The 11,001-nt window shown below is 33.6% G+C and overlaps 1 protein-coding gene across 9 annotated transcripts in view; it reads left to right on the forward strand.

Annotated features, from left to right (window-relative positions):
• The window catches only part of LOC123713134 (stress-activated protein kinase JNK), a 74,258-nt gene that overhangs the window by 54,891 nt on the left and 8,366 nt on the right, over positions 1-11,001 (forward strand). For 8 of the 9 annotated variants that reach the window (XM_045666654.1, XM_045666659.1, XM_045666655.1 and 5 more), the window contains 2 exons: positions 9,755-9,858; positions 10,412-10,571. In XM_045666654.1, the coding sequence (XP_045522610.1) occupies positions 10,423-10,571 (149 nt within the window). In that variant the 5' untranslated portion in view covers positions 9,755-9,858; positions 10,412-10,422. Of the gene's footprint in view, positions 1-9,754; positions 9,859-10,411; positions 10,572-11,001 lie in introns of those variants that run through there. The other variant, XM_045666662.1, reaches the window with a different exon arrangement.

Here is an 11,001-nt window from a genome sequence, read left to right on the forward strand (position 1 = left end):
TCAACGGGCATTTGCCCCCGAGGTCCCTCTATAGAGTCAATCTCACCCCACGCTGTTGCTGACTCCATCATACTTTGATTTATATGAATTTTATGACGTAGGCATAAAGTGTTTCGGGCAGTTGGAATATTGTAAAATTACAATAGTTCAAAGTCCAAAATCAACCTGAGGTCAAAATATAATGTATATTATATTACGAGGAAGCTTCTCGTATCTAATAATTCATAGAGTATTTGTATGAAGAGTAAATAGTTTTACATATTTTTTTTGTTTGATATATATAATATATGAACATATCTTAAAGTTAGCCGTCATCGTTTATAGCAATATCCACATTTGTTTGTAGATATATACTAGTATATATTGTAGATAAATAGTATATATTGTAGATATATAGTATATATTGTAGATATATAGTATATATTGTAGATATCTCTTGTAATATAATTAATCTTACAAACTTTTCTATAATTTCACTCACATACACTCACATGCACCGATAAAGCCACTCGTGCACTCACGCGTAATGCTTTTTGTTAAAAAGAAATTGGGAGAAGTTGTAGTAAAAGGATATGGTAAGAAAAATATTGACTTATGGTATTAAGTTTCCTAACTTTTACACATTGTAATAATAAATATTTATTTTATAATTAAGGTTAAGGTTTCTGAGCAGTGTCTACTATACTATGTTGAATTGGAGATCAGTTTAGGGTTTATACACTAAATGAAATAAATAGCTTAGTTATCGAATGCAATAGCAACTGTAACATACAATCTGTAGTGTAAGGACGATACACTAATAATAAAATTGCTAAAGGAAATTGAATGTTATAAAAAGGTCATGAATGCGACCATTGATGGTGATTGTCATCATTTAAAGATGACTCAAATAGGCTACGAAAGATTGGTTAACGACTGGTTTAACATAAACCCCATTTTAATTCCCATTTGGTATATTACCTATAAAAATAATAACTAACATAACTTTAATGAACGGCTTGTAGAAATTAAAATGATTCAATATTATCGAATGTCTAGACAAAGCCTCAATTAAGACTTGAAGCGCAGGAATTTTCCCTAAGGTATTAATTGGAAAGCGGAAAGGATCAGGATATTTCATCTGGGATTCAGTAGATAAGCTTGTGTTTCTTAATCCTGTGGTCGTGGGTTAGATTTTTTTCAGATCTAGTTTTAGCTGCCGCGGTTATGGATAGACACGGATTGATTCTTAAAGAATTCTAGCGCCGTTGGATTACTTAGTATCTCTAATCGAGGATACTATTGATCTATAGTTTTTTGCATGTTTTGTAATTATTGTTTTTATTTATAAATGTTTTAGTAAATAATTAAATGTCTGAACTATCGAGACAGGCGCGATCTCCAAATCCCACCACGATGGTGGGATTAGACAAAAGTCTGTCTACGTTTTATTTAAAGAAAAATGTATGCGTCTATTAGTGTACACACGTAAGAAATGAAACTTCTTTATGACCTTATTTTTCTATATGCAACTTTACAGAAATTGGTTGAATAAAGTTAAATTAGATAAAGTTTAACAAAAGGCGTTTATTATCGATATAGGCGATTATTAATGATATATTATTATTATAGACATGAATGCAAATAATACAATTCATTTTACCACATTACTACTAAGACAGAATTTCATTAATTGTAATGAAATTATTACTATCATTGTTATCGTTATTATATATTTTTGTTATTAATGGCTTCAAATCTCTTTGAATCAGAACTAAAGAAGTTTCCCTTCAAAAACATTTGAAAATGAATACTATTTGTAAAATATATAATAGTCACCTAAACACGTATAATCACGTACGATATAAAACGAATAATCTTAGAATTAGACACTATAAAAAATTGTTAATTAATCATTTAAAATTAATTTTCTTTCTTTTTGCAATTTCCACGGTGAAGGCTACACTCGTTATGTCTTACGTGCAATAATAGAGGCACGAAAGCCTGCTCACATACATGTCTATAAAAAATAATGTATAGTACATACATTTCAAAACGCCGTTCGTTTATAAAATTGATAATTCGAGCCCTATCTGTTATCAGGTCTAGCACTCTGTTGGACTTCCTAACATCATAAATCGCGAAGACTGATCGAACGTCAGGCTGAACAGGAGATGAATGGCTGAGGCATTTCAGAGATACACCCATATTTTATGGCAAAGCATAAACTTCGTCAATAGTTATATCTTTTTCTATTGTTACTTTACATAGCTATCCGGTTAACATTTTTCTACAAGTTTTATTGTAAATTTTCTTAGACAGTTAAATCTTAAAATTCTTTTTATAGTGTTTTTGTAGTTATTTTTTTAAGTTGATTGTATTATCAATTTTTTGTGTTTGATTTCGCTAGTCGTGTTGAATGTTGTATGGACGGCACCGTCTCGATATTATCGTATGTACGACGACTTGTGTTTGTCCTAATTTTGTGGTTTTAATGAAAAATATATGTCTTTTGCAATCGTGTTAACCTACAGATTTACCTTTATTTTATTGTAATTTTATATTATAGATTTGTTAAGTTTAATAACCTTTTAAGGTGGGCTTCAGATATCTGTATCGGAAACCGGCCTTCTGTGCCTGACACATGCCGTTGCCTCATAGGGTCTAGGGCGACTATTAAATGCGCTGATAGACAGAAAATCCATTGGTGCACAGGGATTTTGAACCTACGACTTCATTATAAAGAGTGGCACTAGAATATTGATAATTTTTTAACTATTGTTGTTGCTTTGCCAGGGATAGATGTAAGGTCCTCATATTATTCTAAAGCATTTGAGAACATCACTCAAACTGAAATCTAGTTTCAGGAGCTGTTAAGACCTTTCTATTCCAAGTTTGACATATTAACACTGCTCAATTGGAGATTGTGACTCAAGCTATTAAAACGGTCTGTCTTACCCATATAAACGCGCTACGAACAAATCAAATATAATCACAAATTTCTATTTTTCTCTCTTCCTAATAGCCCGAAAGTGCAAACCGTATACCTCTCTGAAACATTCGACTTAATTTGGTAAGTTCCCGCGGGAGTGCTCCGGGAAGCCCCCTTGATGGGAGCTCGAGGCTTGAGTTACATATTCCAGGATTCTGAAATAGCCTCAATTCTGTTTAGTCCATTTTGTGTGGACTTGTGTGTCTATTTAAAATGAATAAATGTATTAACGCCTTTTTGACATCTTTGTAGAATTAGAGGTTCAATTCCTGGAGAAATTAATTCAATAAATTTTTACCTATAAAAAGCTACGATTTGAAAGACGGCGTAGGAATGCTTCTTCAGTCTGTAATATTTATTTTGTCGCCGTATTATATTAATTCTTTATTCATTCGTTAGGACTTCTTCGACTTCATAATGCACTGAGGAGTTTTTAATAACTAAACATTATATTTCTATTGATTGATCTTGTATTACCAAGAGACGTAATTGTATTAAACGATAATATATTTATAGTGGAACAACCTAAGGCCGGCAACGCACTCGCGACTCTCTGGCATTGAAAGTGTCTAGGGGCGACGATATCACTTTACATCAGCCCGTTTGTTCTGTAAAAAAATAATACTATCAAGATAAGTCGCTCTTGTCTAAGGAACCTATTCGCCACAAATCCAAATCATTCAAATCAGATCAGTCTACAGATGGCGGAGCTTAGAACATAAACAAAAAAATTACACGTGATAACCGCATGAAGTACCGACCTTTTTCAAAAAATGCTGTTATTAATTAACTGTTATTTATTATACTATAGTAATGGAGACTAAAATTCGAGTTGTTTAATTTTGAACCTAATTTAGCCACCGATTTCTATGGAAGAAACCTAACAAAGGCGCAATCCAATTTAGTACAGGTTCCTACAATCTTTTTAATTAAAAACCACAAAAACATTGAATAACTTCGTGGAGTGATACCGAGGGTTGCTCCAATTACGACGAACACTTGACACACTTGTCCTGATAAACTCGTTAAAATATCAAAGGAAGATAGTATTATGATTTTCATTAAATTAAACAGAGATAAATAGAGTTTTGTTGCAGCGTCTTTTAATGTTGGGGGTTTGTGGTTAAAAACTTTATGCAAAGCTGGAGTATTTTCAAGATGTTTTAGCGTAATTGAAGATTGTGGTACTGAAAAGATATAACTTTTGCATATTGTAATAATACATATATTTATAATAAATGAATAATGTATATATAGAAACCGTCCATACTATTTTTTGGTAACGCCTTTTAGCCTCTCAGCCAGACTTTCACCACTACAATAGTGATATAAAAGGCTATAAGACAGTGTGAGTAAGGTGAGTGATGGCCTAGTGGCTCCAGCGTGCGTGTCTCATCCCTGAAGTCGTATGTTCGATCCCCGGCTATGCACTAAAAGACGTTATGACGATGTGCGCATTAAACACTCGCTCGTACGGCAGGAATACATCGCGAGGAAACCGATATGTGTCAGGCACATCAGAAGGCTGATCACCCACTTGCCTATATAAAAATGATCACGTAACAGATACATAAATCTGAGCCCCAGAGATAAAAGTCTATAGCGTTTTAATATGTAAAATGTAGAAACATATACGTATAAATTATCTTTTTGAATTGTTCGGTTAAAATTTACAAGTTTTAATCTGCTAACCAGATTTAATTTTAAACCTTGCCGTGCCGTTGAACGTGTTTAACATTCTTCGCGAAGTGGCATAGTTAACATAACTTAATTAACATAATATATAAAGCAAGTAGTCTGTCTCATGAGCCCAAGTTTGTATGATCGAAGTGAGCTATTTTTTTTATACAACGGGACAAACGGGCAGGAGGCTCACGTGATGTTAAGTGATACCGCCCATGGACACTCATTGCCAGAGGGCCTGCGAGTGCGTTTCCGGCCTCTTAAGAATTAGTACACTCCCTTGAAAAACCCTAAGTCAAATTGGTTCTTAATAAAAGTGTTTTACTTCAATGGGCAGCTGGTTCCACATAGTGATGGTGCGTGGCAAACTGCATGACCTCGCACATGTGAAACAGTTTAAATATTAGGAAAAGAGCCGAATGGAAACCAGACTCATTTAAAACGAGGAAAACACTTATGAAATGTGTAAGAAACAAGATATAGGTTGAAAATTACAGCACTTACTAATCAGGCGCAATTCTAAACATGTAACTAACTACCTCGCAATCGAGTAGCCCGAGATCTGGTGGCACACAAATCCCAAGATGACTTTTTGTATCAAACAAGTCGCGTGGGATCGAGACGAGTTCAAGAATTTAAATAACCCTGCAAAGATCTTGCAAGATTTTATAGTTGAAATTTTATATGTATTTATCACAATCTCTAAAGACTAACGTGTTCAATGTATTTGAGCATCTCGAAAGAAGATTTTTCTTCTTTCTTTACTATTTATAAATCTTATTTATATGTAAACAAATCGCTACAAAGAATATTGGATGTATCTTAAAGCAGTCCATAGAAAAAAACAAATAAATTCAATTCACAATGGTAACAATAGTTTTGATAAGGTGCTAAACGTATCCGTATAAAATAGTAATAGGTATTATAGTTCCTACATTTTCTATTTCTTATCAGAAAAAACTGGGACATTTTTATAAGCATTACTTATCTATGTTTTATAGGTCAGGTATACTCAAGAAATAAGCTTCTTAGCGGTTATGTAAAAACTTGTCGGTCGCTTCACGAACTTACGACTCTCAACTGAATTTCTGTTGAGTTATATGATTTACTTCTTATCTTGGTAGTAAGGTATGACGGTGTATTTAGTGTAATAACAATATCTTAAAGTGTACGCTGTTTAAATATAAGTAGTTATTAGTTAGTGTGGATTCAGTTTCCGCACTTAGACGCCACACACGGAGCGACCCCACTGCTCCGAGGGTTTCTGTTCGTTGGGATGCCACAGGCATTCCAGGACTACGTGCCTGTATATTTTAGTATTATCTCTTTATACTAAGTAGGAATAAAACTAAGCTAAAACTAATTCAGAATGAGATCATGACATTCAGAGTCAATTTGAGAAGACAGTAAAGAGATGACAGACGAGATACCTATTATTAGTAGTCGAATAAAGGTTAAATGGTGCTTAATTGAATACGTTATAAATATAAAACAATTGCGTAATTGTTATTTTTAAAATGAATTAAGTATTACAAGAAACATTATAACAAAAATCTATTTTTTAGTTTAGTTATTGTCACATATACAATGAGCTTTGGCGTATATTGGCAGGACTACGATTCCATGTACACTAATCGTATATATATATAACAACATAATAAATTATATATGTAAACCTTAAAAATAATATTAATAAATAAATTATAAAATATATAAATATATATATATATAAAATAAACTCAACAAATATACAAGAATTTATCGTATGGCCGAAGACGTTAATAATGCGTTAGGATATCATTCGGGCACCAATTATTTTCAAGGCTCCAACTTATCGATCTACGCACTTAGCCTCAATTTCATTTTTGTAAAAATGTTCAGAATTAAAATATAAAAAGGGATTTGTAGGCTACATGAAAGTTTCGTGAAAGAGTTTTTATGAAGCATTTACTACAAATTGCATCGTATGAATGTGGGTTTAATTTTAAGCTATCGTGTATTGCGCTGATTGAAATGTGAATAGCGAATTGCGGAGGCTGGCTGGATGGCTGCAGAGGATTAACTCGTGAGCGTTTTTCCAGGCACTTTTTTGCGCAATACCACCATGTGGAATCAATTGCCCAGACCAATTTTACGACCCAATTCGACTTAGGCTCCTTCATGAAAAGAGCGTAAAAATTCTTAAAAGGCCAGCAACGTACTCGCGAGATCTCTGGCATTGAGAGTGTCCATGGGCGGCGGTATCACTTAACATCAGATGAGCCTTCTGCCCGTTTAGCGTGTCTATAAAAAATAATATATATTGTACCATAAAGAAAGGTTCTGTGGCCGTTGTTACACAATTATAACTTAAAATAATAATCCTGAGTACACAGTCAGTAGTTGGATAAGGTTAATTAGTATGGGAACAATGTTAAAGCCAAAATAACTTTATTCATATAGGTAACCCAGTACACTTATGAACGTCAACAGAAAAGATGTTAAATCGATTCTAAATTTACATTTACTACCAGTTCGCAAGTCAAGGGCGTAGGGTGGGAAAGAAGAACTGGCAAGTAACTTTCCGCCACTCTTTTTTATCACTTAGTTTTGAGAATGAGAGAGGACGGATAATAATAACTAATAATTTGCCTTTAAATAGGCAAACCGCAAACGAGCTGCTGTGGTCTCTGGCAGAACGACCAGCGCTGTGGAACAACTCTGCTCCTCAGCATAATGCTGAGCCAATAACAACCACAGCACACACGCATTACACAATAAAAACGTACCTTTTTCTTTAAAAACTTGTTATCTCTCATTCTTTTTTATCTTTAATTGTTATTTTATGTGTTTCTGTGTGTGTGTTTTGTTAGTAATAAATGTTATGTCTATGTCTAAATAGTTCACAATACAAAGTGTTAGTGAACTAAAAAGATATAAAATTTAAGTGGTAACTAATAAATAAAATTGGCAAATGTAACCAAATTCAAGAGCGTCTAGCATAACCCAAGCGAAACAAAAAAGAGGTGAAGCGACGATCGGCTAAATTAAAATATTATGTATTACATACAAATTTATAAAATAAAAATACGTATTTCGAACCCTAACCTTAGACAATTTAAAGACCGCTGCTTATCCTTAATGGATAGAAAATATAATAATAAAGAAAGAAAGAAAAAAAAATAAAAATAAAAAAATACAAAATTCCACCCGTATCACCTCGACGTCCGACGTTCCACGACTGAGCGTTTCTCAAGGCAATTTTTGCCGCGCACCACCGCTATGTGGAACCAGCTGCCCACTGAAGTATTTCCGAACCAATTCGACTTAGGGTCCTTCAAGAAAAGAGCGTACAAATTCTTAAAAGGCCGGCAACGCACTCGCGAGCCCTCTGGCATTGAGAGTGTCCATGGGCGGCGGTATCACTTAACATCAGGTGAGCCTCTTGCCCGTTTGCCCCCTATTTTATAAAAAAAAAAAAAACTTTATTATACATAATAAGAAGGAATGTTTAGTTAGCGAAGTTTGTTTTTAAAAAAAAGTGGTTAAAGATGTATTGGTAGTAAAAGTAATGTTAGAATGTAGTTGAATAAATTATTATTAATAAAAGCACGTGCTACTCTCATCCCTGAGGTCGTTAGTTCGATCCCGACTGTGCACCAGTGGACTTTCGGTCTATGTGCGCATTAAACATTCGCTCGAACGGTGAAGGAGAAACATGGTGGCGAAATCGACTTACCTAAGGTCGATCGCGTGTATCAGGCACAGGAGGCTGATCACAACCTGGACGTCAGATTTCTATCTGCGTTCAGATCTAATAAGCAACTATTAGATTGACAAATGATCATTAAACAGATACAGAAATCTGACGCCCAGACCTAACAAGCCACTGCTTTTTTATTATATATATATAACAAACATGAGGCTCATCTGACGTTAAGTGATATCCCTGCCCATATTAGTGTACATGGGCGGCGTAGCCAGAGATTTCGCGCTCTTTAATTTTCATAAAATGAATGTGACCTTAATAGGGCTTGGTTTAATCACTTAACCGAGTAAAAATACCCCATATTGCTAAGCTACCAAATTGCCACTCAAATATTAATGGGAATCTCATTCGCTCTGCGAAATTATCAATTTATTTTTATAAACTCGTTAGTGTCTCATTTCGTATTTTAAATAAGGTTCTAAAAAATTTCGTATAAAGTTGATTTTTGTGTGCAGTTTGTTTATTTAATTGACAGGATATTCCAAATTGTCTTCTCGCTTTTCTCCTAGTTATTGCTCTCTCTATCTTATCTTTTATGTGAAAACGAAACAAAATTTCAAGTTTCAGCCGTTTTCCTTGAGTATTTAATAATGATCGCTATAAATGGGCTAAGTAACAAGTTTTTCAGAACCATTTCATGTTATTTATTAATGACTATAGAACCAAAAAAATATTAATTGTTATTTTTAATTCTGTTAAGTCTTAAAAAATTCCAATTAACTCATAATTTCTATATTCCGCCAAAGCGCTTCTCAAAGATGGCGTCGCACCCAGTCCATTTGACGTACCATGTCAGTAAACGCATAAACAAACGTCAAGATTTTTACGTGTTAATTATCATTCTTAAATTATACACATATATTATTTGTTCGATCAAAAACTGTCTTCGGAGAAATTTAACTACAACGTAGTGTTAGGAATAGGCAAAGAATTTTTTTTTTAATTGGCAAGGTAATCGTATCGACTAATCTGTGAGCGTTTTGGGTCACGTGACTGATGATATAAAATCAATATTTAATACAGATAAGTCTCAATAACTCTTGATTTTTCTATGGGAAGAGTAGGTTAATTTGAAATATTCAGTTATCGTTCTCATCGAAGGCCTAATTAAGATAGAGTCTGCATTTTGATCAAAGTCTAAATATATTTATTCATTTAGATAACTTTTTACATGTACAAAAATTGTTTATAGTCTGTGCCTAATTTTTAACCTGTCGTTACAGCTGAATAAATATTACTTAATTAGTGGGGTTTTTCCTACATTATGTATTGTCCAATAAATCTAGATTTTGCATAATACTAAAGCATTTATGGAGCTTTGAAGGCACTAATGAATAATAAAATAATTTCAGACGCAGCAGTAGTACAAGTTAATTCACCGAACCTGTGCGTCTAATCTTCACTCATCGTCAAAACTTCATGGAAACCAGTTGTTCTACTTTGAAGAACTTTTAAGGTAACATTCTATTACTCAATATAAGATACTACTTATCCACTAGATACTTAAGATTTTTTTCACAAACTTTTTTTTTAAAATCTGAAAAATTGAATGTTTCGTCTGACATTTCGTCAAAAGCCATGTATGGATTATAGTGTAGTAGGCTGTGTATAAATGCCTGGTTTAATAATAATCTCTTTCCAACACAGCGTAAACACAGTTTGATAGAAAGAGGCAGTTAGTTAGTAACAAATAGTATAACTAGATGAATTAATATTGTCTTTCGTTTACAGCATGCCTGGTCACGGTGATCCCCAGTGTCCTCTATTTTCGCGGATTGTTTGTCTTGGGGTTTTAATTTGGATATTATTGGATCCCAGGTGTTTGATAATTTTAGGCCGTCTTCTCTATTGAAACCGTGACTACGCACGCTGTAAAGCACGCGAAACGTCGGAAAAAAATTAAATTATGTAAAATAATTATAAGTTTATAAGAATAAAAAATGTTTTCTTTTAGATTAATTAAGTCCATACCTTACAGTTTATGTTAAATTATTAAATATACATTTCAGGGGAATAGTAAATGCCCCACGCGGCGCCAGTCAGCGCCATGTCGGCCGCGCCGCGCCATCCTCACTTCTACACGGTCGAGGTGGGCGACACACGCTTTACCATTCTTAAGCGCTACCAGAACCTCAAACCTATCGGCTCCGGAGCACAGGGAATCGTATGGTGAGACTACATGGGTATAAGATACCTTAGCCTACGATCTTTAGATATTTATGGAAATGTGAAATAGTACCAAACAGCGAAATGAAGAAAGTTATAATGTAAGAATAATTGTTGATGATATATACATCTACTTCTACTTTCGGGGCTTATGATGGAGGGCTACTTAATAAGTTACATTGTAGTTTCATTTAAGAATAATATTCATAATTTTTTACCTTTTCATGAATATCTAAATTTATAGGCTTCATTAAAATATTGCTTTCCAGATTAATTTGAATAATAAAATAAAAAAAACAATTCATTTTAAATTACGCACGTTATATACGTTTTAAATGTCACAGGAATCAAAAATAGTTATAATGCTTATATACTGAGAAAATGTTTTATAAATATAGTCTTGTATTATGAAATGATTTGTACATAAGCTTAA

The sequence above is a fragment of the Pieris brassicae genome, chromosome 8 (genome assembly GCF_905147105.1).
Source record: "Pieris brassicae chromosome 8, ilPieBrab1.1, whole genome shotgun sequence".
Classification (NCBI taxonomy): domain Eukaryota; kingdom Metazoa; phylum Arthropoda; class Insecta; order Lepidoptera; family Pieridae; genus Pieris; species Pieris brassicae.